The sequence below is a fragment of the Aspergillus luchuensis genome, chromosome 5 (assembly GCF_016861625.1).
Source record: "Aspergillus luchuensis IFO 4308 DNA, chromosome 5, nearly complete sequence".
Taxonomy (NCBI): domain Eukaryota; kingdom Fungi; phylum Ascomycota; class Eurotiomycetes; order Eurotiales; family Aspergillaceae; genus Aspergillus; species Aspergillus luchuensis.
In genome coordinates, this window is record NC_054853.1 from 3,083,801 (window position 1) to 3,100,511 (window position 16,711).

A 16,711-nucleotide genomic window follows, 5' to 3' on the forward strand; every position below is an offset into this window, starting at 1 on the left:
GCTCAGGAGAGTGTGGGAAGCGTCTGATCCTGACCAAGTTGGGGATTGACGTTCCTGATTTGGCCAATGTGCAGGCCGCGTAGTCCCCGACGCACCAGGATGGAACCCCGAAAATTGCAGGCAGGAGTCATGATTAGCCGGATCAAGAGGGATACATTAGTTTCATGGAGCCCGTGGGATCTCGGGGCAATAAGCAGATCTGATTCAGCCAGGAGGCATGGCGGGTGGGTCGGTATGGATTGGACGGAAGAATCTCGTCATTCAGCTGGCAAGAGAGATCGGAGATTCACGATGGCTGCAATCCGCGCGGGTGGATAATTTTGGCTCCCACGTGACGGTTCAGCGAGAAAAAGGCTCGATCCAGTTATCGGTAAGGGACACGGCGCCATTGCCGATGTCTCGGGGAGAAAAGCGGACGGAATTGACTGAAAGGGGAATATTTGCAAACCCATCAAAGGGTGGCAGGCACCTGGCAGGCACCTGAAAGCTACCAAGTGGTGGATTCATGACCTAAACTTTACTCCATAGTTCGTGCCTTGTTCTGTCAAGAGGGGAGAGATGTTCGAATCGTCATGGCGAAGCGACCGAGGACGGACCAAGGAACGAAAGCACGGGATCCATCCCTGGCGGAAGCGATCGATCCTCGTCGTGCCTGTTGCAGTCTAGCGTCCGAGTGGTTCCAGTGATGCGGGAACCAACACTGACCCTGACAGGCCCAGCCTGTCCTGTCCGCATGTTCATCCAACTTTCAAAGTGGAGATGATTTTTTTATGAGTGCAGGATGGGGTATACACTATACAGTATCTTCTTGCCACACTTTGTTCCCAGGACTCCGGCACTCACCATGTCCTTGATGTCGATCATGTCGGAAGAACTGAAATCTTTTCCTGCTAGCTACAGCAAAGCGCCGACCTCACCTCGCGTCTGCGTCATCTACCATTCCCTACCTACGGACGGGATACCACCAACAGCAAGGGGTCCACTTACTTGCAGATGCCCCAGTGCTCGAGCAAAATTCAATCATTAACTCGACTCAGCTACCCCACTCGCAAAACTCCGGGCTGAACAGGAGGATGCCATGCTCGTGGCTACTGTGGGAGGTACTCTCGAGTACTGCTGTGGTTTGCAAGCAGACAGACATACACAGTATGCAAGAATTAGGTGTCAATGATTCCATTGAAACCATCAATTGTATGCAACCACATTAGATTAGTTTGATGGGTGGTGTTCTGCATAATGTGTCTGTCAACTGTCAATTAGTAGAGTCAGGTTACACAAAGATCATGTCGAGTGACTGCTGCGGCAGCCGGTACAGACAGAATGCAGATGCAGACAGAACGCAGATGGAAATAGAGGCCTCGCGTGGTATTTGCTCACTGGAGTAGCCCGGCAGCAGTCACGGCAAGTATGGATTCAGCATTCCAACCCACCCGCCCTCTAGACTATCACACACTATCTATCTACTTCACTTACGGAAGATCATCCAAGGTGCTACTAGGATCTCATAGTGAGGCAAATGCTCAATCTACGCTTATTGTAGAAGATTATATTTGTCCTCCAGTAATACCCCGTATTTGGAAAGAACATGGGTGTGATCATGGGTGCGATCATCATTTCGGAGTCCCCGTATACCCATTTTGAATATATATCTCCACCTCAGAATACAATGTATGCATCGTCGTAATGCTCTGCTAATGCCCCAACTTGATCCGAAGATCCAGCAACTTTGTCTAGAAAAAGCAATATATTCTATTAAAAGCTTTATGCTGTTTTCACAAACTCATAGTGGTGAGTATCCGCGATCGATTAACAAAAGGAATGCAACCTAGTACCTGTTACAGTACGGAGTACATGCGCTGTAGACAACACCAGTGTTACACAGTGGACAATAGTATATATCAGAAGTACCCTACCAATAGACATACAATACTACTCACGTATCGAATCCACCACAACGATCCTATACTTCCGTAACTATCAGGTATTTCCATCTCGGATCCTGTCACATCCTTCCCCATCAAAAGAAGCAAAACTTCGCGACGACGCTAAACCGTCGCCGTTTCAACGCTACTGCTGGACCAGCACTATCTATGCAACCCCAAAACACTGCCTCCACAGTCAGACGCACAAGTCAGGATGTAGCCTTCAGTCCAGCATAGCACAAATCCTAGCGCTGTCCCATAAATGGGTCAGACTACCGTAGCTAGTAGATGAATATAATATCTGACTGATCGCCCCAATAGATTGAAGTAGATTAAGCTGGGTCTACCCCTTACTTAGTCACCTTCTCCCTCCACCAGACGGGATTTCTTCGGAATTCGAATCCATTCAACATCATAAGTTATGCGATTCTCAATTTCTCGCCGTGTAGCAGTGTGGTGCTTAGTGGCTGCCTTGACGTGTCACTCTGGCCGGCATCACCGCGGGAGGCGCAATCAGCTGGATGGGGATGGATGGTTGGACCTTCGGGGCACCAAGGTGCTTAGGATGGATGCTGTGGGTGTGATGCTGAACCCCGGGTTGGTTGGCTGGCTGATCGCCGGGTCTAGATGTCCACAAGCTCGTTTGCTTCTTTACTAGGTGTATCATTGTTGTCGCTGGATGTACAATTCCACGGAGTCGCCGAATCTCACAATATCCACCATTATTATTGACAGATCCCTCGGTCGGATATATCACAAAAAGAAGCATCCTAATAAGCCACCGCATTCAACGCATGTGGATGGTATCCGTGACTGCGAGCAACCAAATCGTCGAAGTTATCGACGGTCTCCCTCATGACATCTGTACCTACAGTAACATAACAACCACCCCGTCAGTATCGCATCTTCAGAAGCACCGCATTAATCAGAATGGCACAAACTCACCCCACATGAAATCCTGCCAGGATTTATCCGCCCAAAGATCCGGATTCTTCCCAGGGCCGCGAATAGCCTCGTCGCGCTTGCGCTGTTCCTCGCCATCCGGCAAATGCAGCGCTTTCCGGGTCACTGCCGCACTCTTCTGAATCTGTTCGGCGCGATCCTTTCGTACCCGCTCATAAACCGCCAACGCGCTATCGATATCGTCCGTCAAGGCCAATACACACCCGAGCACCCCAGCATCTTCGATCGCCTGCGCCGCTCCCTGCGCCACATACGGCAGCATAGGATGGCACGCATCGCCCATCAGAACCACGCGATTCTCAATCCACGTCGGCAGCGGGAAATGCGAGTTCAGCGTCCACTCCATCACCTCCCCATCCGGAACATAACTCAATAAATCGCGAACGAGTCCATTCCACTCGGAATAAAATTCCTCCATCTCCCGTTTATCTCCCTTATTCGTCCAGCTTTCCTCCGTCTCCGCGCCTTCTTTCTGCGGATGCAACAACACCATATTATACACGGTATTGTTTTTCATCGGATACGCCATAATATGGCCTCCCGGTCCCATCCACCGCATCCCAACATTCTTCTTCAGTAACTCCCGCGCCCGCGGATCCCCCTTCATTTTATCCTCAGGGATCTGGATCCGGTACGCCGCATCCCCGGTCGGCTGACAAATATCCTTCACGCCATGTTGCGCCGCCATCTGGTGTCGCAGATCGGACTTGATCCCATCCGCCCCGATAACAACATCCCCGGATACCCATTCCCCGGTATGAAGCTGCACGCGAGCGGAGAAATCAGGCGCCGCACATACGACCCGCGAGTCAGTTCGAATGGGAATATTTTCCGACCGTACCGCCTCAAGCAGGATACTTTGCAGGTCGCCGCGATGGATGACGGCAAGGGGGGCGTGATACTTTTCTCCGACCTACACACATTAGCCTTCCCCCACGATGATCAAAGGTAAAGATATGGTATTACATACAGAAGGCATCAACTCCGCCTTCCCCAGTTCCTCATCATTCTTATACCGTCGGAGAGAATTCATCTCCAACACGTTCGCCTTCTCCATGACCTTCTCCAGTAGACCCAAGCGACCGAGAATCCGCGCTGCGTTCGGCGCCATCTGGATGCCCGCCCCGACCTCGGCGATTTCCCGCACCCGCTCGAGGATGGTCACTTTGTGGCCGGTTTTATGTATCGCCAGGGCGGCGGAAAGGCCTGCGATGCCGGCGCCGACGATGAGGACATGCAGGGGTTGGCCCTTGATGCGGGGAAGCTGAAAGGTGTCTTTATAGGTGTCCATGATGACTTCGTAGTATTGTGTATAGTGCAGGTAGGTATGATTTCAAAGTTATAGTAATGAGAGGTAAGTGAGTTGAGTGTACTTATAACAAAACCAAAGCAGTGACATCATGGCTACCGATACAATCCTACTACCCCTTGTGCAACATCAGTCGGTTAATACGTCGGCAGTACTTCCCAACATATCTCCTATCCATGACACCGCACCAGTAAATGTGATTCCTCACTCGGAACACATCTCGGGGGTCACACTTACAATAATCCCCCCAATATAGCTCCACAGCTTCATAACAAGCAAAGACTTCCATATTCAAGATCATCATCCCGAACCTGACAGTATCTAGATGTGGAGATGCGGATCGCCCGGAAGGAATTTGACTTCTTACTTTTTCCATAGAGTTATCGGCACCCGAGTTCGGGATGTAGGTTTGCTGTTATTGGGTATGATGTCATTTCGTATTCAGCATCATGCATCTATGATTCAGTACTCTGTGTGATATTCGAACTACAATCCGATTAGAATGAAAAAGAACTCATAATTTAGTGGAGCCCTTGAAACTAGATTTGTTATCTTCATATATGTTGAATATAGAAAGGCGGATTCCTGATACAGTAAAATAGGAGTGAAGGACTTGTCTTCCTAGGAAGGTGACAACATGTATGACTTGAACAGGAGATATATCTTGCATTGAAATGTAGTAGTATCTGCAAAATAAAAGTAAAAACGCAAAAGGATATATATACGCCAGTCGTAATACATGAACATGAAGCCAACACCAAATCAATCACTCCGCCGAACGTCCTCCAGAATCTAATCTACTGATCAAGCATCACAGCTGCTTCTTTCCCCCCTCAAACACCAACCCCTCCAAATCCCCATGTTCTGCAAACCATACATCCTTCAAGTAATTTCCTCTAGACACCCACGGCCCCCGATCTGCCGCCTTGGGCAACGCCCCCGACGCGCGGGTGATATAAGTCGAATTTAAATTCAACAGCGGCCGCTCCTTCAAGCTTCCCGCCTCACCCGGCTGCAACCGTGGAACAGCCGTCTTCACACCAGCCGCCTCCAAGTGCTTCAACAGCCGACAGATAAACAACGCCGTAGCGTCGGCGCCCAACGTCCACGACGCATTGGTGTACCCGATCACGAATGCTGCATTAGGCAGATCCTGCATCATCATGCCATGCCAGAGGAACTTGCTGGGGATGTGGATGGGTTCACCATCGACCGTGACGGAGGCGCCGCCGGCAATAAGCAGTCTCAGCCCTGTGGCTGTGACAATGATGTCCGCATTGAGGGAGTCGCCGGAGGAGAGCTCGACGCCGGATTCAGTGACGGTAGAGATGGTGTCGGTTTTCACGTCGGCGTGGCCGGTGTGCAGAGCGCGGAAGAAGTCGCCGTCCGGGCAGATACAGAGACGCTGATCCCAGGGGTTGTAGCGGGGTTTGAAATGCGGGGAGTGGGAGACGTGAGCGGGCAGTTGGCTGGAGACGGAGAGACGGAGAAGGAAGCGCGCAACTGTAGGGAAGGTCCGGCAGAAGAGGAAGAAGAGGTGGCCGCTGATGAACCAGGTGATGCGCTGGATGCGGCGCGAGATGGCGGCGGGTAGAATGTAGCTGTACCATGAGCGGTTGCGGTTGGGCAAGGAGAGGATATAAGTTGGGCTGCGCTGCAGCATGGTTACTTGCGCGGCCTTCTCGGCCAGCTTTGGAATCAGAGTGATAGCAGTGGCACCGGAACCGACGACTACGATCTTCTTGTTGCTGTAGTCAAGGTCTTCGGGCCAGAACTGAGGATGGATGACTTCCCCCGAGAAGCGGGAGAGGTTCGGGATATCGGCTTCGAGAGGTTGTCTGTAGTCGTAGTAGCCGGTGCCGAAAATGACGAACCGTGCAGTCAGGGCGCGTGATTGCCCGTCATGGTCGACGGTCAGGGACCAGAGCTGGTCGGAGGAGGACCAGTCGGCGCCGAGTAGGCGGTGCTGGTAGCGAATTTTCTTGTCGATGCCAAATTTGCGAGTGGCGCGGTGCATATATGAGCGGATGGAGGAGGCCTCGGCGATGGGGCTATTACCATCCCAGGGAAACCACGAGAAGCCGAAGGAGAAGAGATCGGAGTCGGAGCGAATACCGGGATATTTGAAGAAATCCCAGGTGCCACCAAGAGCATCGCGGGCCTCTAGAATAGTGTAACGATAGTTGGGGAATTGAGATTGAATGCGATATGCCGCATTGATGCCGGAGATGCCGGCACCGACAATAACAACGTCTAAGTCAGTCTCCATAATGGAACAAGAGCGGTATGATGATGGTGGATGATGAAATGAGCGGTCGTACAGGCTACTTATAACGAGGCATGCAGCTCACATGGCCTCGGCTGCAAATGCAGCGCAATGATGAGTCCGAGGCTATCCTGAAAGATCGCAACCGCCGGCCGTTGGGGCATCAAAAATGGACCTGGCGATCAGCGGCCAATCCCTCCCAAAACGGCAACCCTTGCGACCCTCACATGCGATTGAACCGAATCGGCCTCTTGGATTTTTTGCAATTCAGACTGGGTGACACAGTGGCCCGTGAAGACTTAAACTCGCTGTCGCACAGCCAGGATGTAGCCATTACTGTAAACAGTACTTGCTATCTTGAGACCGGTATCCTACCCGAAATGATTGCTCCCAAAATCTCGCTCTCTTTGGCGGAGAAACTGGACTTGTTGCCAGCTCTTGCGTCAATTACTTTGACAGTTTTCTGGGCTCTCCTGACCTCCCTTTGGCGTTCTGCCGCATACCCTAAAACGTTGGTGCTTCATATTGGCTATGCGGCTTTCCGCAAAGCCACGGCCCGCTTGACAGTGGCCCAAATGCAGTATGTTACTCGACCGCAACCAACCCCGACAATGCCCATGTCCACTAACAATGCAGATATGCCCTTCCAACCACAGACCAGAACTACGAACGTTACGTCCGGAAGCACAAGCTACCCTCCAAGACAGTAGACTTGGGTGACGGGGCTCTGGGACATTGGATCGGGGACCCGAAAGCGGACAATATCTTGATTTGGTATCACGGTACATTCATCCCTTCCTCCCCCTTCCATCATCCCTTCTCTACAACCTCCCACTCACAAAACAAATATAGGAGGCGGCTTCGCCCTCCCCGCCAACAGAGGCTACTTCCAGTTCTTCTTGAACCTTATAACTCATCTGCGGAAATATCACAACAAATCACTCTCCATCTTCACACTAACCTACACTCTCGCCCCGGGAGCCACTTACCCAACCCAACTCCGCCAAGCAACCTCCGCCCTCCGCCACATCCTGACCACTCACTCCCCATCCCAAATCCTCCTCGGCGGGGACTCTGCAGGCGGGAATCTCGTCGGTGGAGTCCTCTCCCACCTCGCTCATCCCCACCCTCAGATCACCCCCATCCCTTGTGAAGAATCCCTCCGCGGAGCCATCATGATCGCTCCCTGGACTAGTCTAGCCTCGGACTACACCGACCAGGAGATTGACTCGCGCGGGGACCTGATTACCCCCGCTGTTGCGGGGCCCTGGGCACAGGCGTATCTTGGGTCCGGGGAACGGGACCATTATACGGATTTGTCGAGTGCGCCGGCGGAGTGGTTTGAGTCTTTCCCCGTGGAGAAGGTGTTGGTTTGTGGTGGCGGGAGAGAGATTCTGCTGCCTGTGATTGAGGGGTTTGTGGAGAAGTTGAGGGAGGGGTTCAAGGGGGAGATGGAGTTTTGTGTTGGAGAGGGAGAGGGACATGTAGCGCCGATTTATAATTTGTATATTGGCGAGAAGGAGGAGACGGGGCAGGGAATGAGGGTGAGGGGGTGGTTGGGGGAGACTCTGTGATGGCTGCAGTGTAGATGTGTATGGCTGGAAAGGAGTATATATTGCTGGCAGGGGATAGCTTCATTGTTGGTATAAGTTAGTTGTAGTTTTTTTTTTTTTTTTGTGTGAATATTTGAATGGTACATATGCAATGAGACATGAAATTGGTATATCCTGAAATAGGTCAAGACGAGTTGCCACGTAGCAGGCAGTATGTGCCTTGAAAGAACCTTGACATATCATATACACTTTGACCAAGTAGCTACACCGTTTCTTGTTCTAACTCCATCAATAAACTCAACTCATGCAATGCATCTTACACAAATCATTATATTAACATTATACATGAACCGCCTAAACACCACAACCAAATAAGCAGCTATTTACTAACATCATTCTCTTTCTGCCACGATCTCAACTTGACCAAATCCTTCGACGCCAATCCCCTCGCCGTCTCCTGCAACCATGTCGGCCACGCCCGCACCAAACTAATCCACCACAATGATTCAGGTAAAACAAGCTGTCCACTCTTCCCTGAGATAATCTGCCTCGCAATAGTACTGCCCACTCTCTCCACCGTCAAAACAGGCTGCTTGAATTCCTTCCCAGCATCTGTAAGCTGCTGAATCATGGGTGTGCGCACCCACAGCGGGTGAACCACACTGTGCACTATTAGCCCTCTTTCCTGTATCGCAAAAAAAGGAAACTCACCTCGTCTTCACCCCAGTAGTCTTATGCCAATACTTCAACTCTTGCCCCAACCCCTCATGGAATGCCAAGGCACTCGCCTTCGAACAGCTGTAATCCACAATCTCTCCGAGCGACATGAAACTAGCCTGACTAGCCACCGTCACCACATGGCCATGGTTCCGCTCAATCATGGCGGGGAGAAATTCCTTCACGGTGAGAAAGTGCGAAATCGTATTCACTTCGAAAGTTTGTCTAATTTTGGCCTCGGGTTCGTCGAGGATCGTCGCGTCGTTGGCGACACCTGCGTTGTTAACGAGGACTGTGGGATGGCCGTGCTCGCGCCGGATTTGTTCTGCCACGGGGTGCAGTGCGGCGGAGGAGGTGATGTCTGCTTTGTAGAAGTGGACGTTGGGTGCTGATTTGCATTAGTAGTTGATATTTTTGCATACGATGTAGGGAAGTGAGCGTACGGAGTTTGAAGGTGGGTTCACTAATGTCAAGAATGATGACTTTCGCGCCATGCGATGATAGTTCTGTCATGACTTGCTTGCCGATGCCACTGCATCCGCCAGTTAGGAGAACGAGTTCACGGGCATTGTCCCATTTCCGGGTGCTGAAGTTGCCAAGGGATAGCGAATTGAGGGCGTGGTTGGTTTGGCGCAGAGCAGTGAAAGCTAAGATAGCAGCAAGAGCTTTAGGGACCAGCGGGTGCAGCAATGCTTGCTGAGCTGGAGGGGGCAGATGGGCCAGAGCAGTTTGAGTCCATTCGTGGACAACAGGAGGGATGAATGACATGATGGTGGGATGCGATTCTATTGGTGGTGACTTGTTCAAGGTACCTTGATCAAGCTAAGATAAGGTAAAATTGTGGCAGCCCCTGCTATATATCCCCTTCTATTGATGGCCTCGGCTCACATGGCTGAAGATTGTGGCATGAATGTGGCATTCTGTACATTCCACAAACTGAGAACTCCCCAAACGGGAAATTGTTGCGATTGATCCGCGGTTAACTTTCGGACAAACAACAAATTGCGGAGATGTTGATCCACTGGTTTGCATTGACGCCGATCAACGGTGCCGATCCCATGTGATTTGTTCCTGTCCCCATGAATAAGGTATTGGGGTAGGATATACTCCATATCTACTCCGTACTAGCCTATCTGATAATGTTGAGCGATGAGGGGTTAACTAGGGCTGATCGTCGGCTCATGGCAACCGAGGCAAGACAGACGCACTTCGGTTGACCCTGGATGTTGTCGATCCTCATACTCTTTTTCCGACTGCAATATTTCTCTTCAACATGACTTTCATTTTGAAACTATTCTCTGCGATGTCTGTCCAACATTGTGTCACATCATGGACTCTCTCGTGCTGCTGGCAGCGTCCCTCGTAGAGGGCTACCTTCTCCAACACAGTTTACTCCCCGACTGGGCCTTTCGCAGTGTGACGCTGCTCGCACTGGCAGGCAATCTTATTCTCCGATTTGTCTGGGGGTTCATTATCTATCCATACTTTGTGAATCCATTGCGTCATCTGCCTACCCTACCGGTATACTTTGTACTCTGCCTTCTCATTGCAATAACAGTCACTAAAAGCTCCAGGGCAACCTCAACCATGCGCGCGTCCTCTTCGACGACCCCCGCGGCCGTCTCCCACTGCAATGGATGAAATCCATCCCCAACAATGGCCTCATTCATTTCCGCGACATTCTCAACCGCAGCTTCTTGATCGCCACGAGCCACCAGGCCCTCCTGGACATCATGAGCACCAACACGTATGACTTCGAGAAGCCCTGGCGCACTCGCGAATTTCTAGCACGGATCATCGGCTTCGGGCTGATTCTGTCCGAAGGGAGTGCACATAAGAAGCAACGTCGGGCGTTGACGCCGTCGTTCAACGTCCGGCATATTCGTGCGCTGTATGCGCTGATGTGGGAGAAGACGGGGTTATTGATGGATGAGCTGCAGAAAGAGATGGATGCGAATGACTCGTGTGTGGAGATGAGTGTTTGGGCGAGGTACACCATCCCCTTTACCTTTCTAGCAGCCAACATTCCACCTTTAAAAATACAATACTAAGCGACGAATAGTCGTCTAACTCTAGATATCATCGGCCCCGCCGCCATGGGCCGCGACTTTCGCTCGCTCCACAACCCCGAGAACAAAGTCGCCGACAGCTTCCTCGCCATTTTGGAGCCAACCCGCGAAAAGATTGCCTTCTTGGCAGTCAACGTTCTCCTCCCGCAGTGGTTTGCCCGGAAGCTACCATGGCGCATGAACAAGGTTATCGACACAGAGACAGGCTTCCTCCGCGACCTGTGCAAGGACATTGTAGCAGAGAAGAGAGCCGCGATGCTCCAGACGAAAGCCACGGCCGCAGAACTGGAAGCGGACATTCTCGGCACGATGATGCTAGGGGGTGACTTTAGTGATGATGAGCTGGTTGATCAGATGCTGACGTTCCTTGCTGCTGGTGTATGTTTTAACCCAACCACCACCCTGATCCCTGTACTAAATAGAAGACAGCACGAGACCACCGCCAGCGCCTTCACCTGGGCCTGCTACCTTCTCACGCTACACCCAACATACCAGCCCCGTCTGCGAGACGAGATCCGTTCCCGTATTTCAACAGGATCGTCACCTATCACCCACGCAGACCTTGAATCCCTGCCCCTACTGAACGGCATCGTCCAGGAGGTCCTTCGCCTGTATCCCACCGTCCCGCTGACTCTGCGCGAATCCATCCGCGACACTACCGTCGCCAATACCGCCATCCCGAAAGGAACAAGGATCCTTCTCTGCCCGTACGCTATTAATCGCAGCCCAGAGTTCTGGGGTGAGGACGCGGATGTGTTCAGGCCAGAGCGATGGGTGGACACAGATAAAGAGGGAAATCAGGTGGTGAATGGACATGGAGGAGCCGGGACAAATTATGCCCAGATAACGTTTTTGCATGGCCAGAGAGCGTGTATTGGGAAGGACTTTGCCAAAGCGGAGTTGAGGTGTGCGTTGGCGGGAGTGTTGGGGAGGTATGAGGTGGAAATGAAGGATCCAAACCAGGTTATCCATATTGCTGGAGCGGTTACGACGAAGCCGGTTGAGGGGATGCATTTGAGGATGCGGAGGGTGGAGGGATGGTAAATACATGTGGATTTGGGATGAGAGTGTATAAATGTTATGAGTTATGCAAATAGTTACTTGTGTTAATACCAGTCTATAATTTCATCGCAGCATCACTTCTTGACCACTGGTCGACTCTTATGCCCCGGTCCATGTGCATGAGAATGCCCATGAGCATGGCCATGTCCATGACCATTCAACAGCTCACTCGCCTTCCTCTTCCCACTCTTCTCCCCCTTTACCTCCTCCTCCTCATCTTTGATATCATCATCCTCCAAATCCGGCCAATCCTCCCATCCATCCTCCCAAATCCCCGCCATGATCTCCTGCTTCTCCGCCCTCTTAACACCCTTTGTCCGCATCACTTTCTCCCACTTCTTCATCTCCTTTTTGTCCAACAGACACTCATCAAGCAGCTTTTTAATCGCCGTTGTATCAATACCCTCACCAATAAACACAATCTCCTGACGTCGATCGCCCCATTCGCCCTTGAAGTCATCTTCAATGGACTTGCGCACGTCCGCATCCTCCGGCCATGCTTCGTCAGGTAGTTCGGCGAACCACCCGCCACCACAGCCTAATGTCAGCATGGCGCCGGCTTGACTCCATTCGCCGAATTGGTATGGGCGGGTGGCGAGCCAGAAGAAGCCTTTGGAGCGGAGGATGGGGGCGAGGATGGGATCGGAGCGTTTGTTGGACAGGATGGTTTCGGGTGGGATGGAGGTGATGTCTTCATCGTCGTCTTCTTCCTCGTCTTCGGTGTTGTCTTCATCGTCATCTTTCATCTCTTCATCATCAACGTCATCTTCTCCCTCTTCTTCCTCGTCGTCGTCATCACCATCCTCACCAGCCGCATTCTGCAAAATAATAAACTTATCATGCAGCAACTTGAACAGCCTGCGTGGATGAAACGGCCGTCTAGCCGTATACACAAAGTTATTAATGCCATACCTGTCCACACATTAGCCAACGATCCTAACCATGAAACACAGAAATGAGAAAAGGCAATACATACTCAAGCGTCTCCGGCTTCGGCGCCACCCTCTCCCCATTCCCCGTACTCAACCGACTCATCTCATGCAGACTCCTCAACCAACCGGCACCACTCGCCGCCTTAACGAAATCAAACCTCCCCGTGTCCAGAATCTCCCGCACATCAATCTTGGAGTACTTCGCCTCCAAGACCTTCGCAGCGGGGTTAAGTAATTTAATCAACGTGTGGATTTTGTCCTTGGCAACCTTATCAACAAGATCAATCTTATTGATGATAATCACATCCGCAAACTCAATCTGATCGACCATTAGATCGGAGATGGTTCTCTCATCTTCCGGGATGACTTCCCCAGAGGTATATCTATCTGAGAGGAACTCTGCGGTATCGAGATTCGAGTAGAGATTGAATGCGTCGATGACGGTTACGGTTGTGTCGAGGCTGGTGAGGGTGTGTAGGCCGCCTTGTTTGACACTATACATACCGATCCATCAGTACACATCACTCGTATAATGAAAAAGATGATGGGGGATGATGGGGGGAAGGAAGGGAGAGATATACATATCCTCAATAACCCTCCTCTCCTCCACACTCAACACCTGCTGTTCAGCTCCACTCCCATCCCCATCCGCCTCCAACATCGCGGCCCCGAACTCCGCGGTGAACGTCTCAGCCACCTGCATCGGCTCACTAATCCCCGTGCTTTCGATCACGACGTACTCGACTCCATCTTGCGATGCGAGTCGTGCTAGCTCGGCGAGTAAATCCCCGCGGAGAGTGCAGCATATACAGCCGTTTTGCAGCTGGATAAGGGATTCTTTTGTGTGCGAGACGGTGTGGTGGTGTTTGATTAGAGTTGCGTCGATGTTGAGACTATTCCTTCTGTTAGATGGTACAGGTATATAGAGGATGGATGGGTGATGTACCTGCTCATGTCATTCACTATGACTGCGATGCGGAGGCCATGGTCAGGCGAGAGGAGGATGTGTTCGAGGAGGGTAGTTTTGCCGCTTCCCTATTTAGGAGCCATTAGATTAGTTTTCCGTAGATTTGACAATGAAGGGAAGATGGAGAGATGTACTAAGAATCCAGAGAGGAGAGTAACAGGCAACTTTCTCCTCTTGGATGTAGGAGCTGGGCTCTCCAATGCATTGTTGGGGATTGCTGGGTGGAGGGATTCTTTGCCGGAGTCGATCATTTTCTTGATTCTTTGTTCCTTTTTTGAGAGATTGAGAAGGATCAAAACCAAATGGATAATATTGTCTACTTTATCTATGTTATATAGTTGTCACCACCAAGGTGTATATACTAATGTATACTACTTAGGGTTGGTTAGTTTTATCGACGTTGTGATTGGTTTGCACCCAAGGTCCTCTTGTCTACAAGGTAGTACTAGTAGATCTTATGGTTTACCAAGGTACTCAGTGGTCGTACCACATTGCGTGCTTTACTAATAAGAGGAAGGTAATCAGTAAATAAACATAGTTCTATTTGTTTTACTACTACCATATGTGACATAATCATCGACGGGAGACATCAAATGGACCATGCGAGTATCTACCGCGTAACACTATCATCACTCACGCAATCCACCCCAATTCCACCCTGGATATCGTCACACACAATCTCCGCAGTTCCCTTGGGGCTCGTTATATTGACATTCGACAGGGTAATATTGGTGCACACCGCATCTGGCGAACAGACCAGATCTGCCACAATCTTGCCATCTTTACCTGAGGATGAACCCCAAATATTCTCAAACAAGATGTTGGTAATGTTCACAGCAGACGGGTACTCGGCACACTCTGTAGCGTTAATATCAAAGTAACACTGGTCCAACACGATCGGCGCATCCGTGTTCTGGATTTGGATGTTCTTGTACGTGACGTTGTTGATGCGGCCATAGCCGACGTCTTGGCCGGCCCAGGCTTTGAGACGGGCGCCGTTCTATTCCACATCAGTCTTGTAATATGGGTCAGTGGGTGACGAGCTACGTACCTGTCCATTCAGCAACGTCACATTCTCAATGTAAACATTCTCAATGATATCCATCTCACCAGCGTACTGGCCAATACTACCCATGCTCACGCCGTGCGTGTTGTTGCACCACATATTCTGAACGAAAATGTTGGTCGTGTTCGGCTTCGGCGAGAAGCAGTCATCTCCGACATCAATGCGCATATTGGTGAAGCTGACACCGTCAACTTCGAGAGAGTCCATACCGTCGGTGTTGGCGGGGTCGGACTGTGATCAGTTAGAATATATGCAATGAGGATCAAGATCGACACCAGGGGAAATAGAACTGACCGAAGCATTAGTCGAAAACGCATGAATGTACACATTATCAAAGGAGACATCATTAGTGCGAACGAAAAAGTTTGTCCAGCACGGCGAGTTCAGCTGCGTGATGCCCTCAACCGAGACGCGGGTTGCGTTATCGGTGAGGAAGAGGATGGGGCGGTAGAATGTGTTGTCCGAGTCCTATAGTTATTGCCATTATCAGCATAAGCATATTCCTTCCTTGCAGGGAGGGTATATGGATGTAGCATACCAAGATCTGCTTCCCAGCAAATTCATCATACCATTTCTGTCCATTGCCGTTCAGCACACCACTTCCGAAGATCTTGATGTCCTGACCACCCCAGCGCCAGAAGGTGATGGATTTCTGGAAGTCGTAGTAGAAGTTGTTGGCTTGCCAGTAGGTGATGTTGTTGGTAAACTACATAAGCACTAGAGTCAGTATCCTATATCATAATCTGATTTCTCACTGGAAGAAAAGGAAGGAATGTACCTGAATCTCCCCTTCAAGCTGCACTTCAATATTATCCAAGAAGGTCAAGTCCAACTTCTTCCCGATCACATAGGTCTCCCCCCGCTTCAACAATAACCGACCACCATGGTTCGCCTGCTTCAAGCCCCAGAGGAAGTCACTGGACACATCGTCCAGTTCGTTCCGCGAGGGTCGAATAGTAACTGTTTCGCGGTCTGGATACTTGGGATATTGAGCTCCAATGGCGTGTAGATGTGCTGTGTTGGACGCAGGAATGATTTGTGCGCCGGGGATGAGGGGAGATCTGGGGACGGAGACGCCGAAAGCGGCGGTGAGGAAGAGGGTTAAGGGGAGGAGGTGCATTTTGCAGGCTAATTCTTTTCTGCCGCTTGCTTTTATTTCGGTCTGAGTGAAAGTTAAAGAGACATTGATCTTCTATTATATATGGATCTTCTAGGTAGGTCTATCTGTATGTACCCCAGATACATACGATCGATAACATCATAGCAATCTAGATAATCTGGGGAAGAATTTGGGGTAACCCCACGGGGAAACCAGGGAGAACAATTTCCCACCTGTCATGGGGATCTTGGCTGGTGCACGGGGTCCGCCTGAGCTGGCACAAATTCCCCGGATTGTCTGTGAGGCAGTTGGTGGAATTTCCCACCAATCGAGGGTTGACTCAGGGTGATTCTGGGTATGGGTTGAGAAATGGGGTGATGTGTTGGATTTGGTGGAGTGACTAGCTAGCTGTGAGGGTAGTAACTCATCATGGTGTACTAGTATATGTAGAATGAGCTGGGAAGGTGGTTGTTGTGGGTTTGCTGGTGGGATGATATCCTCCGTGACGTAGGAATCCACACTGAGGATTGCTGTATTGCCGCATAGCATAACTCAACTGTTCTGACAGCACAACTGTAATCCATATTTTATTGCAGGAATAACTGATTTTTTAGATTCTCACTACTATCTTTATTTCATCATAACCTCTGTAGTACGTACCTGCCTGTCAAAGAGCTCATAGTTGATGCACATCGGTTTTATACAATTATCCACAGTTAGAACTATACACCATAACCTAAATAATAAATGAATTAAACAAAGTTAATAAATTTAATGCATACCCAT

The 16,711-nt window shown here is 50.5% G+C and overlaps 7 protein-coding genes across 7 annotated transcripts; 2 read left to right on the plus strand and 5 right to left on the minus strand.

Annotated features, from left to right (window-relative positions):
- Positions 1 to 2,692: 2,692 nt before the first annotated feature.
- Positions 2,693 to 4,176, minus strand: AKAW2_51021A (uncharacterized protein; the record flags this gene model as incomplete). Its single annotated transcript, XM_041690904.1, has 3 exons — positions 2,693 to 2,790; positions 2,868 to 3,798; positions 3,856 to 4,176. 3 exons carry the CDS (start codon positions 4,174 to 4,176, stop codon positions 2,693 to 2,695), a joined length of 1,350 nt encoding a protein of 449 aa, XP_041544442.1.
- Positions 4,177 to 5,005: 829 nt separating this feature from the next.
- AKAW2_51022A (flavin-containing monooxygenase) lies at positions 5,006 to 6,463 on the minus strand (the record flags this gene model as incomplete). Its single annotated transcript, XM_041690905.1, has 1 exon — positions 5,006 to 6,463. The coding sequence occupies one exon, from the start codon at positions 6,461 to 6,463 to the stop codon at positions 5,006 to 5,008; it is 1,458 nt and encodes a 485-aa protein (XP_041544443.1).
- Positions 6,464 to 6,561: 98 nt separating this feature from the next.
- AKAW2_51023S (lipase/thioesterase family protein) lies at positions 6,562 to 8,034 on the plus strand (the record flags this gene model as incomplete). Its single annotated transcript, XM_041690906.1, has 3 exons — positions 6,562 to 7,040; positions 7,097 to 7,242; positions 7,313 to 8,034. The coding sequence occupies 3 exons, from the start codon at positions 6,562 to 6,564 to the stop codon at positions 8,032 to 8,034; spliced, it is 1,347 nt and encodes a 448-aa protein (XP_041544444.1).
- Positions 8,035 to 8,392: 358 nt separating this feature from the next.
- Positions 8,393 to 9,498, minus strand: AKAW2_51024A (SDR family oxidoreductase; the record flags this gene model as incomplete). Its single annotated transcript, XM_041690907.1, has 3 exons — positions 8,393 to 8,675; positions 8,725 to 9,118; positions 9,174 to 9,498. The coding sequence occupies 3 exons, from the start codon at positions 9,496 to 9,498 to the stop codon at positions 8,393 to 8,395; spliced, it is 1,002 nt and encodes a 333-aa protein (XP_041544445.1).
- Positions 9,499 to 10,059: 561 nt separating this feature from the next.
- On the plus strand, positions 10,060 to 11,843 carry AKAW2_51025S (cytochrome P450; the record flags this gene model as incomplete). The annotated part of the gene is made up of 4 exons (XM_041690908.1): positions 10,060 to 10,251; positions 10,305 to 10,720; positions 10,793 to 11,177; positions 11,229 to 11,843. 4 exons carry the CDS (start codon positions 10,060 to 10,062, stop codon positions 11,841 to 11,843), a joined length of 1,608 nt encoding a protein of 535 aa, XP_041544446.1.
- A 92-nt stretch (positions 11,844 to 11,935) lies between these two features.
- Positions 11,936 to 14,011, minus strand: AKAW2_51026A (CobW domain protein; the record flags this gene model as incomplete). Its single annotated transcript, XM_041690909.1, has 5 exons — positions 11,936 to 12,773; positions 12,838 to 13,287; positions 13,375 to 13,686; positions 13,740 to 13,828; positions 13,895 to 14,011. The coding sequence occupies 5 exons, from the start codon at positions 14,009 to 14,011 to the stop codon at positions 11,936 to 11,938; spliced, it is 1,806 nt and encodes a 601-aa protein (XP_041544447.1).
- Positions 14,012 to 14,370: 359 nt separating this feature from the next.
- pgxB (putative extracellular exo-polygalacturonase) lies at positions 14,371 to 15,946 on the minus strand (the record flags this gene model as incomplete). The annotated part of the gene is made up of 5 exons (XM_041690910.1): positions 14,371 to 14,760; positions 14,812 to 15,057; positions 15,121 to 15,294; positions 15,365 to 15,532; positions 15,605 to 15,946. 5 exons carry the CDS (start codon positions 15,944 to 15,946, stop codon positions 14,371 to 14,373), a joined length of 1,320 nt encoding a protein of 439 aa, XP_041544448.1.
- Positions 15,947 to 16,711: the final 765 nt, after the last annotated feature.